The 27,099-nt window shown below is 36.0% G+C and overlaps 1 protein-coding gene across 10 annotated transcripts in view; it reads right to left on the bottom strand.

Annotated features, from left to right (window-relative positions):
• The window catches only part of PHKB (phosphorylase kinase regulatory subunit beta), a 276,301-nt gene that overhangs the window by 149,307 nt on the left and 99,895 nt on the right, over positions 1-27,099 (bottom strand). For all 10 annotated transcript variants that reach the window (XR_005213751.1, XM_037815495.1, XM_037815494.1 and 7 more), the window contains one exon: positions 26,686-26,801. Coding sequence is in view for 9 of the 10 variants with exons in the window: in XM_037815495.1 (XP_037671423.1) it covers positions 26,686-26,801 (116 nt within the window). In the remaining variant the exon portion in view is untranslated. The remainder of the gene's footprint in view (positions 1-26,685; positions 26,802-27,099) is intronic.

The following is a 27,099-nucleotide window of genomic DNA, read 5'->3' as shown; positions in this document are numbered from 1 at the left end:
CATACAAGATGCATATAAGTGAGTAAAGTTCCTATATTCCAGAAATGACCTAACTGAAGAGACACTCAAGAAAAAGATTCCATTCTTAATAGAAACTAAAAAAAAATCAAGTACCTAGCAGTGAACTTAAGCAAGGATGTAACAGACCGATACATAGAAAATTACATAACTGTACCAAAAGAAATAGAAGTGGACCTTTAAAGATGGAAAAATATTTCGTGTTCATGGATATAAAGGCTAAATGTCATTAAGATGTCAATTCTACCCAAACTCATTTACAGATTCAATGCAGTTCCAACCAAAATCCAACAACCTACTTTGAAGACTTGGAAAAGCTAGTTATCAAATTTATTTGGAAAGGGAAGATGCCTCGAATTGCTAAAGACACTCTAAAAAAGAAAAACGAAGTGGGAGGACTTACACTCCCTGACTTTGAAGCTTATTATAAAGCCACAGTTGCCAAAACAGCATGGTACTGGCACAAAGATAGACATATAGATTAATGGAATCGAATTGAGAATTCAGAGATAGACCCTCAGATCTATGGCCGACTGATCTTTGATAAGGCCCCCAAAGTCACTGAACTGAGTCATAATGGTCTTTTCAACAAATGGGGCTGGGACAGTTGGATATCCATATCCAAAAGAATGAAAGAGGACCCCTACCTCACCCCTACACAAAAATTAACTCAAAATGGACCAAAGATCTTAATATAAAAGAAAGTACCATAAAACTCCTAGAAGATAATGTAGGAAAACATCTTCAAGACCTTGTATTAGGCGGCCACTTCCTAGACTTTACACCCAAAGCACAAGCAACAAAAGAGAAAATAGATAAATGGGAACTCCTCAAAATTAAAAGCTCTGTAGCTCAAAGGAATTTGTCAAAAAAGCGAAAAGGGAGCTAACTCAACAGGAAAAAATATTTGGAAACCATGTATCTGACAAAAGACTGATATCTTGCACATATAAAGAAATCCTAAAACTCAATGACAATAGTACAGACAGTCCAATTATAAAATGGGCAAAAGATATGAAAAGACATTCCACTGAAGAGGAAATACAAATGGCTAAAAAAACACATGAAAAAATGTTCATCTTCACTAGCTATTAGGGAGATGTAAATTAAGACCACAATGAGATATCATCTCACACCAATTGTTTAAAAGGAAACTAAAAATGCTGCAGAGGATATGGAGAAATTAGAATCCTATTCATTGCTGGTGGGACTGTATAATGGTACAGCCACTCTGGAAAACAGTCTGGCCATTCCTTAGAAAACTAGGTATCAAGTTGCCCTTCGTTCCAGCAATTTCACTTCTTGGTATATACATCTGAAAGCAGTGACATGAACAGATATTTGCACACCGATGTTCACAGCGGCATTATTCAAAATTGCCAAGAAATGAAATAATCCAAATGCCCTTCAACAGATGAGTGGATAAACAAAATATGGTACATAAACATGATAGAATACTATGCAGAAGTAAGAAGGAATGACGTTGTGAAACATATGACAACATGGATGAACCTTAAAGACATAATGCTGAGTGAAACAACCAGACACATAAAGAGAGATATTATATGTTACCACTAATGTGAACTTCATGAAAAATGTAAAATAAGTATTTTATATTGTAGAATATAGGGGACCTAGAGAAAGACAGCAACTATGAACAGGGAATGATAATCTAACAAGAACAGATAAGCTATTGAGGGTAATCTCAATGTTATGGGAATGCTCAGGAAAGATTGTGGTTTGAAAACTTTCTTGTGTATGGTAGGATCATGTTGGAAGCAATGTAGTTATTTTAGGTTATTTGTTTTTCTTATTCTTTTGTTTTGTTAGGGTTTGTTAATTTTCCTGGGGTATGATACGGACATGTTGGAGGCAATAGTTATTTTAAGTTATTTGCTTTTCTTATTCTTTTGCTTTGTTTTGCTTGAATTGTTTTTTTTTTGTTGTTGTTGTTAATTTTGGTAATTTTTATTGCATAAAAATTAGCTTCAATTTAGTTATTTTAGGTTATTTGGTTTTTCTTATCCTCTTTTTGATTACGGTTTGTTAATTTTCTTGGGGTATGGTAGGTACATGTTGGAAGCAATGTAGTTATTGTAGATTATTTGTTTTTCTTATTCCTTTGTTTGGATATGGTTTATTTATATTCTTGGGGTATGGTAGGAACATGTTGGAAGCAAAGTAGTTATTTTAGGTTATTTGTTTTTCTTAATCCTTTGCTTTGTTTTGTTTGATATGTTGTGGGTTTTTTTGTTTTTTATAATTTTTCGATAAATAAAAGATTTAAAAAATAAAAAGGATAGTAAAAGGAATTATGAATAATTATATATATAAAATTATATAACCTACATGAAATAAATTCCTAGAGAAAAAAACTACCTACACTAATTCAAGAAGAAATAGATCTCAACGCAACAATAAGGATAGAGACTGAATAAAAAAACCTCACCACAAAGAAAAGCCAACGACCTGATGGTTTCACAGGTGAATTCTGAGAAACATTCCCTGAAGAAGTAACATGAATTCTGTTCAATCTCGTCCAAAGAACTGAAGAGGAAGGAATACTTCCTAGTTCATTCTACGAGGCCTAGTATCACCCTAATGTCAAAGTAACACAAATGAATCACAAGAAGAAAACTACAGAATGATATCCTTTATGAATACACATGCAGAAATCCTCAACAAAATACTAGCAAACTGAATCCAATAGCAGATTAAGAGAACCACAGACCATGATCAAGTGGAATTTATCCCAGATATGAGTGGTTCAATATGAGAAAATCAAGAACAAAGGGGAAAAAACATATGATAATCTCATTTGATGCAGATACGGCATTTGAGAAAATCCAACACCCTTCTGACAAAAACACTCAGAAAACTAGGAATAGAAGGAAACATCCTTAACAAAAAAGAGGGACTACACAAAAAATGCACAGCTGACATCAAACTCAATGGTAAAAGTCTGGAAGCTTTCCCACTAAGATCAGGAATAAGACAAGCATGCCCACGGTTATTCAATATTTTAGAGGAAGTTCTAGTCAGAACAATTTGGCAAGAAAGGAAATAGAATGCATCCAAATTGGAAGGGAAGAAGTAAAATATACCCTATTTGCAGATGACATGATCTTATATACAGAAACTCCCAAAAAACCCCATAACAAACTACTAGAGCTAATGAAAGAATCCAGCAAAGTAGAGAGTTATGAGATCAACATGTAAAAATCTGTGGTATTTCATATATTACTCATGAAGGTATTGAAAAGGAAATCAAGAAAAATATTACATTTACAATAGCAAAATACAAAATAATCAAATACCTAGGAATACAGTTAACAAATGATGTAAAAGATGTATATAGAAAACTCCAAAATACTGCTAAATTAAATTAAATATTTAAATAAATGGTAGGAAAGTTCATAGTTCATGGATAGGATAGTTAGATACTGTGAAGATGTCAAATCTACACAAAGTAGTTTACAGATTCAATGCAGTCACAAAATTCCAACAGCATTCTTTGTATAAATGGAAAAGCCTATCATCAAATTCATAAGGAACAGCAAAAAGCTTCAATTATACAAAACCATACTCCATAGCCAAAACAAAGTTGGACACACAAGTCCTGTTATTAAAACTTATTTCAAAGAAACTATAATAAAAAGTGTGGTACTGTGACGAGGTAGGCATATAGCCCAATGGAATTGAAGTGAGAGTTCAGAAATAAACCCTCATATCTATGTCCAATTTATTTCTGACACTCATATTTATGTGCCAATTCCAACCAATAGAGAAAAAGTAATCTCTGGAATGGATGGTGCTGGAAAAATGGATGTCCACATGCAGAATAATAAAGATAGACTACCACATCTCACATCTTATACAAAAATTAACTCAAAATGGACTGAAAACCTAAAAATAAGAGCTAAAACTAGTTGAACATAGTGAAACATCTCCAGGACTGTGTTAAGCAATGGTTTCTTAGACTTGACACCAAAAGAAACAACAGGTAACTGAGTTCATAAAAATTAAAAACTTTTCTTCTCCAAAGGATATTACCAAGAAAGTGAATAGAGAACCTACAAAACAGAAGAAAATATTTCGTAACTGTTCCATTTTGCTAATGCTGCCAGAATGCAAAACACCAGAAATGGACTGGCTTTTATAAAAGGGGATTTATTTGGTTACACAGTTACAGTCTTAAGGCCATAAAGTGTCCAAGGTAAGTCATCAACAATTGCGTACCTTTTGGAGGATGACCAATGGCGTCTGGGAAACCTCTGTTAGCTAGGAAGGCAAGTGGCTGGCATCTGCGCCGGAGTTCTGGTTTCAAAATGGCTTTCTCCCAAGACATTCCTCTCTAGGCTGCAGCCGCTCTTCAAAATGTCACTCTCAGTTGCTCTTGGGGTGTTTGTCCTCTCCTAGCTTCTCTGTAGCAAAAATCTGCTTTCAATGGCCGTCTTCAAACTGTCTCTCATCTGCAGCCTCTCTCAGCTCCTGTGCGTTCTTCAAAGTATCCTTTTTGGCTGTAGCAAGCTCGCTCCTTCTGTCTGAGCTTATATAGTGCTCCAGTAAACTAATCAAGGCCCATACTGAATAGGCAGGACCACACCTCCATTGAAATTATCCAATGAAAGATCTCGCCCTCAATTGAGTGATCACATCTCCAGGGAAACATCCAATCAAAAGTCTCTAACCCAATCAACACCAATATATTTTCTGTCCACACAACACTGCATCAAAGATAATGGTGTTTTGGGGGACATAATACATTCAAACCGGCACAGTAACCATACATCTGATAAGGCTTAATACCAACAACATAAAAAGAACTTGTACCACTCAACAACAAAAAGACAAAAAACCTAATTTAAAAATGGGATAAAGGAAGTATGTGTGAAGATGGCAGAGAAGGGAGCTCCAGGATTCAGTCCTTCCATGAGAACAATGATAAAACAGGCAACAACTGTCTGAAACAACTTTGTGAAATGAGCAGGATGAAGAGGCTGGTACATTATGGTAAAGACCAGTAAACTGCTCTCTCTGTGTGGCAGTTATTGGTGCCCATATCATACAAATGGGGCAGGTCACAGTGGGGTCCAGACCTTGACTAGCTCACTGGTGGTAGAAAGGATATAAAAATTCTCTTCCCCCAAACCAAGATTAGCGACAGCTGATCACTAATCATAGATTTTGATTAGTGACTTTGGATCCTGGGTGGTCCAGTTCTGAGGGCAGCCATTGTTCCAATCTGCCCCTGGCAAAGGCAGCAGTGGAGGCTATTCATTGTCACTATGCTTCCTCAGAGCTGCAAAGGGACAGTTAGTTGAAGGGCTGCATCTGCTGGGCAGGTCAGAAAGCTGAGCTTTAGGGAATGGTGGAAGAAGCTCACAAAGCTGTTCCAAATCCACTCTACAGGGTACCCAGTCTGTGCTGGGTCCCGGGCCTATTTCAGTCAAGAAAGACTGACTCGGGAAACTCCTCTCCAAATTGTGCCTCCCACCTCCTCTGCAGAATCCGCTCTCTAGGCAAAAGCAATTTGAGACAACAAGAGGAATATAAGATACTATATAGAGGCAGACAACAACTGGGAAATTGAGGTCAGCCTCCTGGGAATTAGAGGTGGCATCCAAAATCTTGTAAACAGGGACACTCCAAAACAACTAACAAGCACAAGCCCATGTACAAGACACAAGTGCAGAAAAGATAGGTCAGACCCTGTATATGTAATAAGCAATGACAAATCTATGATTCTGAACATACAATATACAAAGATGTAAGTGGTAACAAGTATAAAAAAAAAAAGGTGGGGCAGATATGTATATGCTATTGGTGTCAAGTTGGTATCAAACCAAATGCAATTTTTAAAATTTAGGATGTTACATTTTATTCCCATGGTAACCACAAAGAAAACAGACGAAAAATATATCCACATAGAAAAGATATGGCAGTCAATATGGTATAATACAAAAAATTCTATAAATATAAGAATAGGCACTATTGGAAGAACTGAGGGATAAAAAGAGACTTACAAAGATTTAAAAAGACTAAATGGCAAAATGGCAGGATCAGTAATGACTTCAAATGTAAAAGAATTAAAATCTCCAGTCTAAAGGCACAGATTGGCAGAATAGATAAACAAGAATGATGCAATGATATGTTGTTTGCAGGAGCCTCACCTTAAATCCAAAGATACAAGTAGGTTGACAGTGAAAGGATGGAAAAAAATATATCATAAAAAACAACAGAAAGCTGTGGTACCTATACTAATAATGGATAAAATAGACATTAAGTAAAAAACCATTATAAGGTGCACAGGTAGTCATTTTATAATGATAAAGGGGTCAATTCAACAAGATGCAACAATCATAAATAAATGCACATTGACAGCAGAGCACCAAAATATATAAAGAATATATGGAAAGACTTGAAGGGAGAAACTGGCAGTTCTACATTAATAGTAAAAGACTTGAATATATCACTTTCAATAATAGACAGAATATCTAGTCAGAAGATCAGTAAGGAAATATAAGACATGAACAATACACTAAACCAACTATACCTAACAGACATATATAGAACACTCTACCCAACAACAAAATATGCTTTGTTCTTGAATGCACATGGATCATTCCCCAGGATAGAACATATGTTAGTTCACAAAAAAAAGTCTCAATAAATTCAAAGATATTGAAATCGTACAATGTATCTTCAATGACTGCAAAGGAATGAACGTGGCAATCAGTACCAGAAGGTGAAATGGAAAATGCACAATAACCGGAAATTAAAGAACATATGCTTAAACAACCAATGGGTTCAAGAAGAAATTACAAGGGAAATTTGGAAATATGTTGAGGTGATTAAATATGAAAATATAACACACCAAAACTGATGGAGTGCAGCAAAGGCAGTGCTAAGAGGGAAACGTACAGCTCTAAATACTTACATTAATAAAGGAAGACATCAAATCAGAGACCTAACTTCAAAACTGGAAGAACTAGAAAAGAGCAAATTAAATCCAAAAAGCACTAGGAAGGAAATAAACATTTGTGCAGAGACACAGAACAATAACAAAATACAATACAGGACTCAACAAAACCAAAACTTGATTCTATAAAAAGATCAATGAAATCGACAAACTATAAACTAGACTGACAAAGAAAAAAAGAGAAATGATACAAATAACAAAAATCAGAAATGAGAAGGGGGACATTACTACTGAACCCACTGAAACAAAATGAGCTATAATAGAATACTATGAATAACAGTATGCCAATAAATTTGATAACCTAGATGAAATGAACAAACTCTTGAAACACACAAACTATCTATACTGACTCAAGAAGAAACAGAATATCTCAAGAAACCAATTCCTCATAAAGAGATTGAAGCTGCAATCAACAATCTTCCATCAAAGAAAAGCCCAAGACTAGATGGACTCACAGGAGAATTTCATCAAACATTATAAGAAGAATAAACACCAATTTACTTAAACTCGTCAAAAAGAGTTTAATTCATTCTATAAGGCCAACATCATCCTCACACCAAAGCCAGATGAAAACAAACTTACAGACCAATATCTCTTATAAATATAGACGCAACAAAACTCAACAAAAGAATGAAGCAAGATGGCAGCATAGAGAGGAGTGGAATTTAGTTAGTCCCCTGGAGCAACTAATAAACAACCAGAAACAACTAGTAAATAATCTGAAACAACTGCTGGGGGACAACCTTGACTGTCCACACATCGTACACCAACCTGGATAGGGTGGAATGGCTGAGATAGGAACATAAAATCTGTAAGTAAAAACTATGGAACTAGGCCAAACCCCTCCTCCCTCCACACACACACAGCAGGCTGAGCTGCAAGACCTCGCTGTAGGAGAAAACAGCATTCCTGGAGAGAGCAAATATAGTGACTATAGCTCAGCCCAGCTACAACTTGGATTTTAATTTACAAATGTGGGCTGCCGAATACAACCTACAAACAGAGAAACCCCTAACACACACACAGAGGCTTTAAGAGATGACTGACCTTAATGAGACAGAAAACTCCTATGCCTCAGGAAAGAGAGCCTAGAAGACTAGGTGGTCTCTCTCACTGATGGGCAAAACTGGGGGTCCATGGACCTGCTCTGAAAGGGGGCTTTCTTTCCCTTTTTCTCTCTGTCAACCTGAGTGGTTCAGTTGAGAGAGCTTCAGCCATTTTCATTTTGCAGTGTTCTGACACAGACAGGGGTGGAGATTCAGAGAGACAAAGGAGCAATACAAATGCAGAAGTTAACTCCCCAGAGGGAGTATGCTTCCCTAAGAGGAAGGAGGTGGGGACCAGCTCTAGTGCTCACCTTCCCTTCAGAACTCAGACCCCAGAGCCAGGGAAAAAACAGCCAAAACAGAAACTAAAGGGGCCACACCTCCCTACAACAGTTGGGAGTGACAGGCGGATAGACGCCACCTGCTCAGCAGGTTAGGAAAAGCACAGAGGTCAGAGGCTTCACAGATAAGTCTGTCATTCTTCTAAGATACACCCTCAGGGAAACTCGAAACTGAATATAACCCCATACTGAGACCTGAACCCATTCTGGTCTGGGAAAATCTGAATGGGGCAACCAAGGAAACCAGATACCTAGACAACAGAAAACTACAAATTACACAAGGCAAAAATGAAGATATGACCCAAAGGAACAAACTAACACCTCAATTAAAATGCAGTTGAGATACTGTTTCACTTTAATGAAACAGTCACTTAAAGATCTTCAAAGAAATATCTGAAACCAACTCAAAAACCAAATCAAGGATTTCAGGGAAGATATGGCAAAAGAGACATAAGACATAAAGAAAACACTGGGCAAACATAAGGTAGAAATCTACAGTTGGAAAATCCCGGCAGAATCGAAATGAAAGGGAGAACACAAGAGATGAAAACCACAGAGGTGACACACAACAACTGATCTCAAGAGGCAGAAGACAACACTCAGGAACTGGAGAACAAGATACCTGAAATCCTAAACACAAAAGAACAGACAGGGAAAAGAATAGAAAAATATGAGCTATTGCTCAGGGAATTGAATGACAACATGAAGCACATGAATGTAAGTGTCAAGGGTGTTCCAGAAGGAGAAGAGAAGGGAAAAGGGGCAGAAGAAATAATAGAGGAAATAATCAATGAAAATTTCCCATCTCTTATAAAAGACATAAAATTACAGATCCAAGAAGCACAGTGTACCCCCAAAAGAACAGATCTGAATACACCTACGCCAAGACACCTAATAAACAAACTATCAAATGTCAAAGACAAAGAGAGAATCCTGAAAGCAGCAAGAGAAAAGCAATCCATCACATAAAAAGGAAGCTTGATAAGCCTCTGTGTGGATTTCTCAGTAGAAACTCTAGAGGCAAGAAGGAAGTGGGATGATACATTTAAGATACTGAAAGAAAAAAACGCCAGCCAAGAATCCTATATCCGGCAAGACTGCCCTTCAAATATGAGGGAGAGTTTAAAATATTCTCTGACAAACAGACACTGAGAGAGTCTGTGAACAAGATACCTGCTCTACAGGAAATACTAAAGGGAGCACTACAGACAGGGAAAGACAGGAGTGAGAGGTTTGGAACACAATTTTGGTTGATGGTAGCGCAGCAATGTAAATACACTGAACAAAGATGACTGTGAGTATGGTTGAAAGAGGAAGATTAGTAGCATGTGGGACACCAGAAGGAAAGAGGAAAGATAAAGACTGTGAGTGTATAACTCAGTGAAACCTAGAGTTCTCAACAAATGAATGTCAACCTTGCAAGGTGTTAAAAATGGGATGGTATTGGGGAACAAAATACAATCAATGCAAACTAGAAACTATAGTTAATAGAAACATGGTATTATGCTTCCTTTAATGTAACAAACGCAATATACCAAAGCTAAATGCATATAAGAGGGGGACACAAGGGAAGGGTATGGGACTTCTGGCACTGGTGATCTTGTCTGACTCTTTTATTGTACTTTAGTTTACTTCTATCTTTCCTTTTGTTGCTTTTTACCTGTTATTTTTTTTCTTTTTGTCTCTCTACCTTCTTTGACTCTTCCTCCTTCTTTGTGGAGGAAATGGAGATGTTCTTACATAGATGGTGGTGATGGTGGTGAATGCATATATCCATGATTATACAGGGAACCACTGATTCTTTATTTAGGACACAATGTATGGTGGGTGAACAAAACTGTCTTAAAAAAAATGAGTTGACGAAGAAACCCTGAGGGCACTATACTGAGTGAACTAAGTCAGACACATAAGGACAAATATTGTATGGTTTCACAGATATGAACGAATTTTAGTAGGTAAACTCATAGACATGAAATGTAAGTTACCAGGATATAGAATAAGGTAAAGAATGGGGAGCGGTTGCTTATTATGAGCAGTATGTTTAACTAAGTTTGGAAATGAACAGAGGTGACGGTAGTACGTTATTGGGAGAATAACTAACAGTGCTGAATGCTGTGTGAATGTGGTGGAAAGGGGAAGCTTAGAGTCAGATATGTCACCGAAGGAAATCTGGAGGTTAAAAGATGGGAATGTATAAAACAGTGAATACTGTGGTGGACAATGTCCATGATTAACTCTACCAATATTAGAAATCTCTTTTATGAACTAGAACAAATGTATGATAGTATAATTAGAAGTGAATAATAGAGGGGTACATAGGGAAAAAATATATCTATTGCAAGCTATGTACTATAGTTAGTAGTATTTTAAAATTCTTTCATCAACAGTAACAAAGGTACTACACCAATACTATTAGTCAATAAAGGAGGGGGGCTGGTTAGGGGTATGGGAGGATTCATGTTTTCTTTTTTGTCTTTATTTCTTATCTGGGGTAATTATAATGTTCTAAAAATTGAAAAAAAAAATTATTGTGGTGATGGATGCACAGCTATATGATGGTACCATGGGGAACTCATTGTGCACTTTGGATCTTCGGATGATTGTACAGTATGTGAACAATCTTAACAAAATAAAAAAAAAAATCCTCAACAAAATACGACCAAACTGAATCTAATAGTATATTAAAAGAATTATACATCATGATCAAACAGGATTCATCCCTGTTATGCAAGGATGGTTCAACATAAGAATATCAATTAATGTAATACACTACATTACCAGTATGAAGGGGGAAAAAAAAAAAACATATGATAATCTCAATTGATGCAAAGAAAGTCCTCTGACAAAATCCAAACCCTTTTTTGATAAAAACACTTAGAACATTAGGAAAAGAAGGACACTTTTTCAACATGGTAAAGGGCATATCTGCAAAACCCATAGCTAACATCCTACTTAACTGAGTAAGATTGAAAGCTTTCCTTTAAAGTTCAGTGCTGGGAATGCGGAATGGGGAAAAAATGCTATATTTGTACAGAGCTTCCCTTTGGAGTAATGGAAAAGTTGGTAAAAAGATGGCAAAGGAATGTGGTGACATTACTACAACACTATGAATACATTTAACACCACTAAATTGTATAGTTCAAAGTGGCTAAAATGATTTTAGATTGTATATATGTAACCAGAAGACATCTATACAACACTAAGAGTGAACCCTATCTAATGTAATCTATGGAATATAATGAATTCTGTAACTACAATATTGTTTAATCAATTGTAACAAAGTTACCATACTAATGCAAAATGATAGTAATCACATAAACTGAGTGTGGGAAGAGGGAATTTAGTAACTGCATGACTTCTCTGTAAACTTAAAACTGCTTGAACAAAATAATTTAAGCCTAAATAAAAATATACATATAAAAATGATGTACGGATGAACTACAACAAATGTACAACACTTGTACCAAGAGTTAGTAATAGAGTGGTATATGGCCAAAATTTTGTTTTTAAAATGTTGCATGGAGGAAAATGTAGCTAAATCAAATAATTATCTTTTAAAAATACATCCTTTTATAAAAAGGCTTAGAGAATGAACAGGATAGGAAAGGAGGATTAGTTGATGTACATCCAGACATCCTAGGGGTTTCAAAACAGAAAGGGAAATATTGCCCAAGAAAAGTCAAGTCAACAGAAACAGGAGAGCAGGGTTGCTTGGCAAGTATTTTCAGAGAATAAACTCATCCTACAGTAATCTACTCTTTAAGTGAAGCCTGGAAGAGGTTGAGGCTGCTGCTAAAATGGGGGTCACATAAATGTAATGAGAACACATTTTAGAAGAAAAATCCTGGGGTTTACCTAAGAAGTAGGAAATAATTCATGAATTTGGACTAAAAAGGATACCAGCAAACCCAGGGCTGTCCTTAAATAGATTAGGAAATGTCTATTATTCAGCAAGAAACTAAATCAAGCTGTCATGATTACTGAAAGAAGGTCTTAAAAATTTATCAATTCCATCAGTAGTTTAAACCCTGCTCTTCTTCCAAACTTTAGAAAATCTTTTTTAAGACTTTAAAGGACAACTGAGCATGGATTTTAAAGAGGGAACCTCTAACTTCAGAACAGGATGTGTATTTGGAGTGGGGGTTATGGAGTAGAAGAGAAAATAAGAAAGGAAAGTGCAGTACAAGTATTTATAGCGAGTATTACTATGAAATAATTCAAGCTGACTAAAATCGTAGAACAGCATAAGGATATTCTTCCGATATTGCCTTAAGTCCTAATGATCTGACAGCAGCAATGAAGAGTTGGGCCTTGCGTCCTGGTAGGTAGCAGCTCAACATTCCTCTCCCTAGGCTTCGACTGCTGGTCACCACTACTGCCATTGCTGAGGCCCATGAGCACTTGGGTGCTACTTCTGCAGTTTCAAAATATACCCTATTGGCAGCAGAGATGACTTTATCTAAAATGGGCACATGGAGATCTGATCTCAGAAACATTTACTTCTTCCTCTCCAATTTGGATGCCTTTTATTTCTTTGTCTTGTTTGATTGCTCTAGCTAGAACTTCCAGAACAATGTGGAGTAACAATGGTGACAGTGGGCATCCCTGTCTTGTTCCAGATCTTAGAGGGAAATCTTTCAGTTTCTCCCCATTGAGTACAATGTTAGCTGTGGGTTTTTCATATATTACCTTTATCATATTGAGAAAATTCCCTTCTATTCCTATCCTTTGAAGTGTTTTCATCAAGAAAGGACATTGAATTTTGTCAAATGCCTTTTCTGCATTGATTGAGATGATCATGTGGTTCTTCTGCTTTGATTTATTGGTGTGCTGTATTACATTAATTGATTTTCTTATGTTGAACCAGCCTTGAATACCTGGAACAAACCCCAGGTGGTCGTGGTGTATAATTCTTTTAACGTACTGCTGGATTCAATCTGCGAGTATTCTGTTGAGGAATTCTGCATCTATATTCATTAAAGAGACTTGTCTATAATTTTCTTTTTTGTAGTGTCTTTGTCTGATTTTGGTATTAGGGTGATGTTGGCTTCATAGAATGAGATGGGTAGTTTTTCCTCCTCTTCAATTTTTTTTGAAGAGTTTGAGCAGGATGGATATTAGTTCTTTCTTCAATGCTTGGTAGAATTCACATGTGAAACCATCCGGTCCTGGGCTTTTCTTTTTTGAGAGCTTTTTGATTACTGACTCAATATCTTTGCTTGTGATTGGTTTGCTGAGGTCCTCTATTTCTTCTTGGGACAATGTTGGTTGTTTACGCTTTTCTAGGAAGTTGTCCATTTCATGTAAGTTGCCCAGTTTATTAGCGTATAGTTGCTCATACTATTTTCTCATTATCTCCTTTATTTCTGCAGGGTCAGTAGTTATGTTTTCTTTTCCGTTTCCAGTTGTATTTATTTGCATCTGCTCACCCCCCCCCCCACCTTTTTTTTTTGTTAGCCTAGCTAGGGGTCCATCAATTTTGTTGATTTTCTCAAAGAACGAGCTTCTGGTTTTGGTGACTCTCTCTATTGTTTTCCTGTTCTCAGTTTCATTTATTTGTGCTCTGATCTTTGTTAAATTTCTTTCCTTCTGTTTGCCTTTGGGGTTTATTTGCTGTTCTTTCTCCAGTTCTTCCAGGTGGACAGTTAATTCCTCAATTTTTTCTCTCTTTTCTCTTTTAATATAGGAATTTAAGGCAAAAAATTTCCCTCTCATCACCACCTTGGCTGCATCCCATAAGTTTGATATGTTGTGTTTTCATTGTCATTTGCCTTGAGGTATTTACTACTTTCTCTTGTAATTTCTTCCTTTGGCCACTGGTTTTGTAAGAATGTGTTTATTCTTCATCTTGTGAATTTTTCAATCTTCTGACTGTTATTTATTCCCAACTTCATTCTGCTATGATCTGAGGCAGTGTTTTTTATAATATCAATATTTTTAAATTTGTTGAGGCTTGCTTTGTGACCAGCATGTGGTCTTCCATGAGCACTCAAGAAGAATGTGTATCCTGTGGTTGTGGGATGTAGTGTTCTATAAATGTCTCTCAGGTCTAGTTCATTTATCATACACTTCATCATCTCCATTTCCTTGTTGATCCTCTCTAGATGTTCTATCCGTTGATAAGAGTGGTGTATTGAAGTCTCCAACTATTATTGTGGAGTTATCTACTTCTCCTTTCAGTGTGCTCAGAGTGTGCCTCATGAATTTTGGGGCACTCTGGCTTGGTGCATAAATGTTTATGATTGTTATGTTTTCTTGATGAATTGACCCTTTTATTAAACAATTTGTTTTACTTTTGAAGTCTACTTTGTCTTATATTAATATAGCTACTCCCGCTTTTTTCTGGTTGCTGTTTGCATGAAATATCTTTCTCCAACCTTTCACTTTCAGCCGATTTTTGTCCTTGTGTCTAAGGTGAGTTTCCTCTAGACAGCATATAGATGGGTCCTGTTTTTTAATCCATTCTGCCAGTCTGTGTCTTTTTATTGGGGAGTTTAATCCGTTAACATTTAGTGTTACTACTGTAGGGCAGTACTTTCTTCTATCATTTTGTCTTTTGGATTTTATATGTCATGCCTTATTTTTTCCTCTTTTTTTTTTACCCTTCTTGGTAATCCTCATTTCTACACTCTTCTCCAAACCTCTTTCTCCTATCGTTTCCTATCAGCCAGTAGTACTCCCTTTAGTAATTCCTGTAGCACTTGTCTCGTATTCACAAACTCTCTCAGTGTCTCTGTCTGAAAATATTTTAATCGCTCCCTCATTTTTGAAGGACAGTTTTGCTGGATATAGAATACTAGGTTACCAGCTCTTCTCTTTCAGTTTGTTAAATATATCATACCACTGTCTTCGTGCCTCCATGTTTTCTGCGGAGAAATCTGTGCATAGTCTTATGGAGCTTCCCTTGTATGTGATGGATTGTTTTTCTCTTCCTGCTTTCAGAATTCTCTCTTTGTCTTTGACATTGGAGAACCTGATCAGTAAGTGTCTTGGAGTGGGTTTATTGGGGTCTGTTCTGTTTGGGGTGCACTGTACTTCTTGAATCTCTAATTTTCTTTCTTTCGTAAGAGTTGGGAAATTGTCAGTGATTATTTCTTCTATTATTCTTTCTGCCCCTTTCCCCCTCTTCTCCCTTTGGGACACCCATAACACATGTTTGTGCATTTCATGTTGTCACTCAGCTCCCTAAGACCCTGCTCATATTTTTCAATTCTTTTCACCATCTGTTCTTTATGTGTGTGAATTCAGATGTCTGGTCTTCCAATTCACTGACCCTTTCTTCTGCCTGTTCAAATCTACTGTTATATCCCTCTATTGTCATTTTCATCTCCTCCATTCTGCCCTTCATTCCCATAAGTTGTGCCATTTGTTTTTCCAAGTTTATGAATTCTTTCTTATGGTCATCCAATGTCCTTCTTATATCCTTCATCTCTCTTGCTATGTCTTCCCTCAGTTCACTGACTTGATTTTTGAGTTGATTTAGATTTGTTTGAACATCTCCAATTAGTTCTTCCTTCAGCTCACTGAATTGATTTAGCAATAACTGCTTCAACTCCTGTATCTCAGTTGAACTATCAGTTTATTCTTTGGCTGGTCCATATTTTTGTGTTTCCTAGTATGGCTCATTGTCTTAAACTGTCTAAGCACCTGACTTTCTTGATTAGTTTATTTTGCACCTTGTTTTGACTCTTTTACCTAGGGTTTTCTTGTTGGTTGGCTTTGTTCTGTAACCTTTGGTGTTTAGTTCACCTTATTATAGACTTTTAACTTAGATTCTGTTTAGTTGATCAGAGTTTTTCACCTCTTGTTTTCCTTTTCTTGCCCTGCCTTTATGTAGCCTTTTTCTGTGGTGATCTCCTCAGATATTATCAGCCCCAGTCAGGTTTTCCTAGTCCAGAGAGGCCCACATCTCAGGAGGAGGGTATGGAGTTTCCTTGGAAGTGAGACCCTCCTGTGAGGCCTTTAGAGTCTGTGCTTCTCCTTTGCTGTCCAGCAGGTGGCGCTTGCCAGCCCGCAGTTACCCCAGCAGTTTAAGGTGGCATGGAGCCTTTAGTTCTCCTGGTGACCCAAACCCAGTCTGGGACATGGCTGACTGAAGCTAGTTAATGAATTCCAGCCCCTGGGATATGAGGTCCCAAAAGGACTGGGAAGTTATGGTGTTTAGCGAATTTTCTCCATTACTAGACTTATTGCTTTGTCTCTCAGAGCTATCTTAGCTCTGCTCTTGCCTAGGCCCAAACTGCAAGTCTTTGGGGCTTTCAGTAGCAGGCTTCTTAGAGTAATTGTTTTAGAAAAAGAGAAAAAAAATAAAAAAGGAAGGGCCCAATAAGGACTATTTACAGTCTTTGCAGATCTAATGGGCTATTGAAATTCTAAAAGACCAGAAGTTGAGGGAGATTAAGGAGCAATCAAGAAAGCAGAGAAACTGGCTTTTCAGACAAGGGCTCTCCCTCCCTGGATTTGCATTATCTGTCTGATTCTGTTTGAGCCCTGCCCTTTTCCTTATTATGTTCACCTGACTCCAAATAGTCTGTTTTTATTTTGTTTTCTATTTTTATGCTGTTTTGCGAGCCCTATCTCTTCTCCGCTGGGCTGCCTGCTCCCAGATTTTCCTTCTGCTCTCAGTTTATCTATGGTTGCAGCTTTCATTCTCCCTCCTGGTTCCCAGCATGGACAGCCCTCCCTCCCTTGGGACTGTGCCTGGCAGGCAGTGGCACTGGTCTCCTGGCCAGGAGAACTTACAGATTTCGCTGATTTCAGCTGTTCCATACGTTCGTGAGTGTTTTATGGAGTTTGTCCAATCTCAAATTCCTCTGCGGTGTACGGTCCCTGGAGTTCCTGGCTTTCTACTAACTGCCCTGGAGGAGTAACTACAACCTAGACCTCACCACTCGGCCAACTTGCCCCACCCTCTGATCTCAGAAACATTTAAAGAAAAATATTTAGAGTTCTTTTTCGGAACTACAAAGTTTTATATCATGGAAAATAAGATCATAGAAAAATGTGCAAACCATAACATCCAAACCTAAATATCAAACTTTCCTATCTATTAGAATAAACTTGGCCTGCTACAGTTTTGCATCCCAAAGGTAGCAAAGTCATATAATGACCTTCCAAGCCTCAGAATAAAATCTTTAATAATTTAATGTAAAGACACCTCAGTTAAACAAAAACAAGTTGTAACCTCTGTTTTTTCACAACAGACCTTCAGACGCTCTCACTTTCTAGGATTAATGGTCATTTTTAGCCAAGGTTCTTTCTAAGTTTAAAAATTTTTTTGTTTTATTTTATTTTATTTTTATTTACAAGCACTCTATACCCTGTAAGCAAAAATTTTCCTTACCCTCTACCCCATTTCCTTGTAACTTCTATTTTCTGACTCTGAAAATTTGCTATTTGTAGGACTCTCCTATAAGTAATATCATACAATATTTTTGCTTAGATAACTTGCTTATTTTACTAAACATATTTCCAAAGTTCGTTCATGTTGCAGCATGTCTCAGAACTTCATTTCATCTTATGGCTGAATAATATTCCATAATGTTTATGTACCACATTTTGTTTATCCAGTCATTTCTTGAGGGACACTTGGGTTGTTTCCACATTCAGCTATTATAAATAATGCTGTTATGGACACTGCTTTATGAGTATAGGTTTGTGTCCCTGCTGTTACTTTCTTTGGGTATGCCCTTAGGAGTGGACTTGTCAAGTGATACTGTATTTCTATATTTAACTTTTTGAGAAACTGCCGTTATTCCTTTCCACAGTGGCTGCAACATTCTCACCAATAATACACTAGAGTTCCAATTTCTCCTTATTCTCTCTAATGGTTATTTTCTTTCTTTCTTTCTTTTTTTTTTTTTTTTAATAAATAATAGCCATCCTCATGGATATGAAGTGGTATCTCATTGTGGATTTGATTTGAATTTCTGTAACTGCTACTGATACGGAACACTTTTTCATGTTTTGGCCATTTGTATATCTTCTTTGGAAAAATATCTGTTCATGTTCTTTGCCCACTTTTTAAATGGCCTATTTGTCCTTTTGTTATTACATTGTAAAAGTTCTTTATATATTCTGGATATTAAGTCCTAAACCAATATATGGCTTAGACCTATTTTCTCCCATTCTTTACATGGTCTTTTAACTTTCCTGATGATATCCTTTGATACACAAAAAGTTTTTAATCTTAGAGAGGTTCTATTTATCTATTGTTTCACTTGTTCTCTGAAATTTTGGTGCCATATCTAAGACTCATTCCCAAATTCCAGCTCTTGAAGATTTGTCCCATGTTATCTTCTGAGAGTTTCATGGCTTTAGTTCTTATATTTAGTTTGTTGATACACTTTGAGTTAATTTTTGTATATGGTGTATGGCAGGGGTCCAGCTTAATTCTTCTGCAATGTGATATCCAGTTTTCCCAACACGCTGAAGAGACTATTCTTTGTGCACAGATTGGACTTAGCCACAGATGTGTGGGTTTATTTCTGGACTTATAAATCTACTCCACTGGGTATCTGACTATTCTTCTGCCCATTGTACTCCGTTTTGATTACTGTAGGTTTGCAGCATGTTCTGAAATTGGCAAATGTTAGTCCTCCAACTTTGCTCTTCTTTTTCAAAATTGTTTTGGTTATTCAGGGCCCCCTGTATTTCCACATGAATTTGAGGGTTTTCCACTTTTGCAAAACTAAAATACTTATGACCACAAAAAACCCTAGTGCAAATATTTTCTAGTGAAAATAATGACAGAGGGATTGCATTGGCATATATTAAAGCTTAACTTAAAAAGCAGGAAAGACAATCAATAATCATAAACACTTTTAAAGGTAAATTCTTTTTAATCAGATCCACTTTCTTATAATTTGACTGATGAATTAATCTGGAATGTTGAGAAATTAATTTGGATAATGGCTGAAATACAATAGTATCTTCCTATTTTTAGTATTTGGCAGAATTTGTTAGAAGTATGAAGTAAGCTTTCCTCCAAATTATTTCTCTACATCACTAACTTAATATTGATTTCTACAATTCTCTTCTTATTGAAAAATGTCTCACATGAATCATAAAACTATGAGAAAGAGACCTGTGTACCAACTAACCAGGGAAAAGGAGACAGTTCTCTTTATTCTTTGCAGTAAGGTGTTTCAGAATATGCAAGTACACTTGTATCCTAGTGTTCACTTACATGGCAGGCATTCAAGTGCTTTATATGTATTAGCTCAACCATTACAATAATTTTATAAAGTAGATATTACCATTAATTCATTTTAAAGAAAAGGAATCTGAGGACAGAGACATTACACTATCTGTGTACATAGCTCAAGGTTATACAGATAGTCAGCTGGAGAAAGGTTTTATTTTACTAAATAACTGTAATCATCTTATTTTTTTTTTTGTTATTTGGCTTTCTATCCCCTAAAATTATAGAGTTGAAGATGACTCTTAAACAGTGTTTACTAAAATGGTTTTCACCTTCATTTAGATCTGAATTATCTAAACTGATCTATAGCTGATAATCTTTAAATTTTTACACCATTTAGAGCAAGACAGATAGGATATATTTTAGCTTACTTATTGCTGTAAGTTTCATAATGGCAAGCCTCAAGATCGAGGAGGGTATGATGTGTTTTTTCAGGGTCTCTAACTTTATATAGCATGTATTCTGTCCAAAATAAACAATCAGTGTTTCACATTATCCTCACTTAGTTGTACAATCATCATCACTCAATTTTAAACAATCATTATAACCTAAAACACCCCCTAACTCTTACCCACTCTGCCCACCCCTGCAATTATTTACCTCTAGTATTGGTGTGGTTCTAGTAAGGTATTCCTATTAAATATACCCCAGAGTATGAAATAAGTTGTTTTCCCCATATACCACTCTGTGGTTAAATCTTTGTACAAGTGTGATGTTAGATATTTTTAGTGCCAATCTGTGACATACAAGACTTTAAACACCTTTCAAACATGTTTACCTTCAATATGGCATTGATACTGATAATCACATTAACTATCATCCCCTGTCCATTCCCATACCTTTAAGTTCAACCTCGTTGACAAGTTTGTAAATATTAGGTAATCACTGCCTCTTCTCTAGCTTCTATCTCAAGTCTCCTATAGTCTACATTTTAAGACACTGATTTTACATTTCCAGAGGGATCATATTAGTGATGTCATCCAATATCTCTCCTTTGTGTCTGACTTATTTCACACAGCATTATGTCCTCAAGTTTCATCCATGTTGTCACATCTTTCAGGACCTGACCTCATTCCTCCTTACTGCTGTGTAGTATTCCATCGTATGTATATAGCACATTTTGCTTATCCACTTGTCTGCTAAAGGATACTTGGATTGTTTCCATCTTTTGGCAATTGTGAATAATGCCACTATGAACATCAGTGTGCAAATGTTGGTTCATGTAACTGCTTTCAAATCGTATGGGTATAAAATGAGTAGTGGAGTTGCTGGGTCCTAGGGTAACTAGATACTTAAGTTTTCTGAAGAACCACCAAACAGTCTTCCATAGCTGCTGTACCATTACACATTCCCACCAGCAGTGGATAAGAGTTGCAGTTTCTCCACATCCACTCCAGCATTTGCAGTTTCCTGTTTGATTAATGGTGGCCATTCTTATTAGCATGAGATGATTGTCATTGTGGTTTTGATTAGCATTTCCCTAGTAGTTAATGAAGATGAACATTTTTCATGTGCTTTTTAGCCATCTGTCTTTTCATATCTTTTACCCATTTTGTAATTGAGCTACTTGTACTTTTGTCATCAAGTAGCGGGATTTCTTCAAATATGCTGGGTATCAGTCCCTTATCAGATATATGGTTTTCAAATGTTTTCTCCCATTGAGTTGGCTGCCTCTTCACAGTTTTGACAAAGTCCTTTGAAACACAAAAATATCTGATTTTGATGAGTTCCCATTTATGTATTTTTTCTTTTGTTCATTGTGCTTTCGGTATAGGGTCTGAGAAGCTACCTCCTATTACTAGGCCTTGAAGATGTTTCCCTATATTATCTTCTAGAAGTTTTATGGTACAGGCTCTTATATTTAAGTCTTTGATTCACATTGAGTTATAATTTTTGTATACGGTGTGAGGTAGGGGTCCTCTTTTATTCTTTAGGATATGGATATCCAGTTCTCCCAGCCCCAGCCATATTTATTGAAGACTGTTCTGTCCCAGTTCAGTGGATTTGGGGAACTTGTCAAAAATCAGTTGAGCAGAGATCTGGGGGTCTATTTCTGAATTCTCAATTCGATTCCATAATCAATATGTCTATCTTTGTTCTAGTACCATGCTGTTTTGACCACTGTGGCCTTATAGTAGACTTTAGTCTGAAAGTGAAGTTGTCCTACTTACTTCTTTTTTAGGATGTTTTTGGCAATTTGAGGCACCTTTCCCATTGAAATAAATTGACAGCAAGCTTTTCCTAGTCTGCAAAGTAGGTTGTTGGAATTTTTATTGGAATTGCATTGAATCTGTATATTTATTTCAGTAGATATGAATCTTAACGATGTTTAGCCTTCCTATCCATGACACAGAATTATCTTTCCACCTATGTAGGTAATTCTTTGATTTCTTTAACAAAGTTTTGTAACTCTCTGTGTAGAGGTCTTTTACATCCTTGGTTAAGTTTACTCCTAGATACTTGTTTCTTTTAATTGTTTCTTTTAGTTCTTTCAGTTATGAATGGAATGTTTTTCTTGATTGCCTCTTCAGTTAGGCCATTACTAGTATATAGAAACATTACTCATTTTTGTGCATTAATCTTGTATCCCACCAATTTGTTGAATTTATTAGCTCAAGTAGCTTTGTCACTGATTTCTCAGGCTATTCCAAATATAGGATCATATCATCTGAAAATAAAGTTTTACTTCTTCCTTTCTGATTTGTATGCCTTTTATTGCTTTTTCTTGCCTAACTGCTCTGGCTAGAACTTCTAGCACAACGTAGAGTAGTAATAGTGGTGACTGTGCACATCCTTGGGGGGTAGACTATCAGTCTCTTACTGTTGAGTACTATGCTGGCTGTCGGTTTTTCATATAATCCCTTTATAATATTGAGGAAGTTTACTTCGATTCTTACCTTTTAAAGTGTTTTCATCAGAGGAGGATGCTGAATTTTGTCAAATAATTTTTCAGCATCTATTGAGATAATCATTTGATTTTTCCCTTTCGATTGGTTAATATATTGTATTACATTGATATTCTCATGTTGACTCACCCTCTCATGTTTGAAAGAACTCCACATGGTCATGGAGTATAATTTTTTTAATGTACCATTGGATTCAATTTGAAAGTTTCTTGTTGAGAATTTTTACATCTATATTCATTAGGGAGATTGGCCTGTAATTTTCCTTGATTGCAGTTATCTTTATCTGGTTTTAGTAATAGAGGGATGTTAGTTTCATAAAATGAGTTAGGCAGTGTTCCTTTACCTTCATTTTTTTGAAAGAGTTTGAGCAGGAATGGTGTTAGTTCTTTTTGGAATGTCAGTAAAATTCCCCTGTGAAGGAATATGTCTCTAAGTTTTTCTTTGTAGGAAGATTTTTGATGACTGGATCTCTTTACCTGTGATTGGTTTGTTGAGGTCTTCTATTTCTTCCTGAGTAAGTCTAGGTTGTTCATGTGTTTCCAGGAAATTGTCCATTTCCCCAAAGTTGCCTAGTTTTTTGGCATACAGTTGTTCATAATAACCTCTTATGAATTTTTTTTAAATTTCTTCAGGATCCATAGTAATGACATCCCTCTCATTTCTGACTTTATTCGGATCTTCTCTCTTTTTTACTTTGTTAGTGTAGGTAAGGCTTTGTCAATCTTGTTGATCTTTTCAAAGAACAAACTTTTGGTTTTATTCATTCTTTTTATTGTTTTTTGTTCTCCAGATCATTTACTTCTACTTTAATTAATTTCTACTTAAAAACAGTTTGCTGTTCTTTAGCCTCTTCAGTGTTAAGTCTTTGATTTTAGATCTCTCTTCCTTTTAAATATATTTTTTTAGAGTTATAAATTTCCCTCTCAGTACCACCTTCATTGCATCCTATAGGTTTTGATGTTGTGTCCTCACTTTTATTTGGCTCCAGATATTTACTGATTTTTTTTTTTTTTCAATTTCTCTTTGACCCACTGATTGTTTAGGAGTGTGTTCTTTGGTTCTTTGTATTCTTTGATTGTTTTGGAGTGTTCTCGTTCTTTGGTCATTATTAATATCCAGCTGCATTCCATTATTGTCAGAGAATGTGCTTTGAATCATTTCAATCTTTTTAAATTTATTGAGACCTGTTTTGTGTCCCAGAATATGATCTATCTTCAAGAAGTTCCATGAGCTCTAGAGAAGAATGTATATCCTGGTATTTGGGGGTGCAACCATCCACATGTGTCTGTTAGGTTAGGTCTGATTGATTTATCACATTGTTTAGGTTTTCCTTATTGGTCCTCTGTCTAGTTGTTCTATCTATAGAAGAGAGAGATGTATTGAAGTCTCACACTATTACTGTAGAAACAGCTACTGCTCCCTTAAATTCTGCCAGTGTTTCCCTCATGTACTCTGGAGCTCTTTGTTTTGGGTGCATAATCATTTATGATTGTTATTTCTTCTTGGCAAATTCTACCTTTTATTAACATATAGCGTCTGTCTTTGTCTCTCAGCTTTTGGGTACTCAGATTTGAATTTCACCAAATTTGCGAAGTTTTTAGCCATTATTCTGTCATATATTCTTTGCGTCCCTTTCTTTTATCTTCTCTTTCTAGGACTCCCATTATGCCTGTATTTGTATTCTTGATGGTATCTCACACATATCTTTGGCTCTGTTCATGTTTCCTAATCTTTTGTTCTTTCTATTCCTCAGAATAATAATTTTAATTAACATTGTCTATAAATTTGATTATTGTTTCTTTTTATCTACTAAAACCTGCAGGTGATTCCTTCTGGTATATTTTTAATTTTAGTTATTGTACTTTTCAGCTCCAAAATTTCTATTTGGTTCTTTTAAATAATTCGTATCTTTTTCTTCACATTCTTTATTTGGTGGGGTATTATTCTATTCATTTCCTTTAATTCTTTTTCCTTTACTACTTGGAGCATACTTTAGATTACTCACTTTAATTTCTGGAATTCTTCAGGAACAGTTTCTGTTACATTTTTCCTTTGAATAGGCTATACTTTCTTGTTTCTGTGTATGCCTCTTACTATTTTTTTAAAAACTGCGTATTTTCAATAACATAATGTGGGAATTCTTGAAATCAGATTCTGAAGCCTCTTCAGGGTTTTTTTTGTTGCTGATTGTGTTGGATGTAGTTGATTGTTTAGTGGACTCAACTATTTTTGTAAAGAGTGAGTTCTTAGTCGTGTATGGATACTGAAGTCTCTGTTCCACTAATTTAGTGGTCAGCTACTGGTTTGACAGATATTTCCTTAAATGCCTGGAGACAAACAAACAAACAAACAACACTAACCCCCTACCCTTTGCAGTTTAACTCTATGTGTTTATTAGGATACAGTTTCAACACTCAACAGGGCACTTTATGTATCTGCCTTTGCTATTACTCCCTGCTTGAACAGAGCTCAAAGGTTAGCCAGAGGTGAGAGCCCAGGCTCTTCTCATGTCTTTGTAAGTATGTGCCTCAGCCTTGGCATGTATGTGGCCTTCTAGATTTCCAGGAGTATGTAGAAGATTATGAAAGTCCAAATTCTTCAACCATTTCAACCCCCAGCTTTTATTCCAGTGCTTTTTGATATGTCTATTGTTTACCCTAGGCTGCAGTGGCTGGGTCATTTGCTTTTAATTATTTCCAGTGATCACCCTCTGCATAGCTGCTTCTCCACCCTGACAGAGTTCCAAATTTTGTGAAATAAGGAAAGCCCCCTTAGTGATATTACTTCAGGTACCCCTAGACAAATCAAAACAAATCACTGAAGACAAGTCAAAACAAATCACTATAATTCTTTAAGAACAAAGTTCACTGACACCAGGAACCCACATTGGGAACACAGGCTGCTGTCTTCAAGACGGCCACAGAGCTGGGGAAGAGGCGACTAGAGCAGACGTACGTTCATACACCACAAAGTTCTCCTACCAAATAGTTAGAAGAATACCCAAAACTGTGGAACTGCAACCCAGAAGCCTTGATTCTTGAAGACGATTGCATAACTATGTAGCTTACATGGTGTGACTGTGTGATTGTGAAAACCTGTGGCTCACACTCCCTTTATCCAGTGTATAGACAGATGAGTAGAAAAATGGGGACAAAAACTAAATGAAAAACAGGGTGGGATGGGGGGATGGAATGCTTTGTGTGTTCTTTTTTACTTTTATTTTTATTCTTTTTTGGAGTAAGGAAAATGTTCAAAAATGGACTGGGGTGATGAATGCACAATTATATGATGGTACTGTGAACAGTTGATTGTACACTGTGGATGACTGTATGGTATGTGAATATATCTCAATAAAACAATTTTTTAAAAACAGTACTCCTACCAGAATAGGTCATTGTTTTTTTTTTTTTTTTACTTGTGCAAGCATTTACTTGGTTGCTGTAAGTCTTTGACTATTTTTGATGGTTCCAATAAAGGTGATTTGACAGTTTTTGCCAGTATTTTTTTTGGTATTTCTGTGTAAGGATAGGCCCTTGAATCCTACTCTACCACTTTCTCTGACATAAACTGAGCTACACCTCCCAGGTACAAAATTAGTATATTTGAGAGGAGTAGACAGTCAGTGAAAACTATTTTCCCAATTTTAAGAAATAAAGAAACTTCATAAACTAATACTACTAGTTACTAACTACTGTTGCTTATTCATACTCACTAAACCACAGCTCAAGATGTTAATCACACCCATACAGATGACACTGAATGCCTAGATTTACATGAAGGATATGACAATCTGTGGTTAGCATAAAAATCAGTTCTATAATATGGGAGGGAATTTTACATGCAAGGCACACACAACTGGTGTTTGGAAAATTAAATGTGTCAAAGAAAATGACTTGTTTGAGCAGAAAAGCCAAAGTATGGATTTACGATTAAGACTGAATTTCAAGCACTGACATACTGGGAGGTTGAAAAAGACTACCTGCTTCTTTTCTTGCAACTGTTTTTGGGTACTGAGAACTAAGTTTTTGCTTTAATTTTAATTGAATTTCACATGCATATGTAGAAAAAAATTTATTGAAAATTAATATAGAAACCACAAATCCAATCTAATACCTTGATTTATTTATTCATTTATATTCAAATTCTTTGCATTTAAATAAAGATAAACACTCAGAAATCAAGGAATTACCTTGAATGTAGTTCTGTGCTACCATTATTATATTTGCTTCCTCGTTCCCAGACACCAAAGTCAGGCACTCGGTAAACTCTTTCTACACAAAATACAAGGTTTTGAATGAAGGTGACCTAAAGGAAAAGAAATGAATCATAAGTACATATGTAGTAACAAGGTCTTTACATATGAGTGAGAACAATTTCACACTATTTGAAAAACAAAACACATACTTTCTTTTTAACATGTTGAAATTCTTATTATGATTATCACATTACAATGAATATTCTGTTGTAACTGGTTTTTCTAATATTGAAGCCTAAAGTGAGAACCTAATATTAAATATTTTACAGGAATAAAATTTAAATACTCTGTATACTCCAATAATCTTCAATGACATGTCTCTTAATGTTTCTGAGGGTTGTGTATCTA

This window comes from Choloepus didactylus, chromosome 22 (genome assembly GCF_015220235.1).
Source record: "Choloepus didactylus isolate mChoDid1 chromosome 22, mChoDid1.pri, whole genome shotgun sequence".
In the NCBI taxonomy this organism is placed as follows: Eukaryota; Metazoa; Chordata; class Mammalia; order Pilosa; family Megalonychidae; genus Choloepus; species Choloepus didactylus.
The sequence above is the reverse complement of the archived record's forward strand: the minus strand, read 5'-3'. Positions and strand labels throughout refer to the sequence as shown.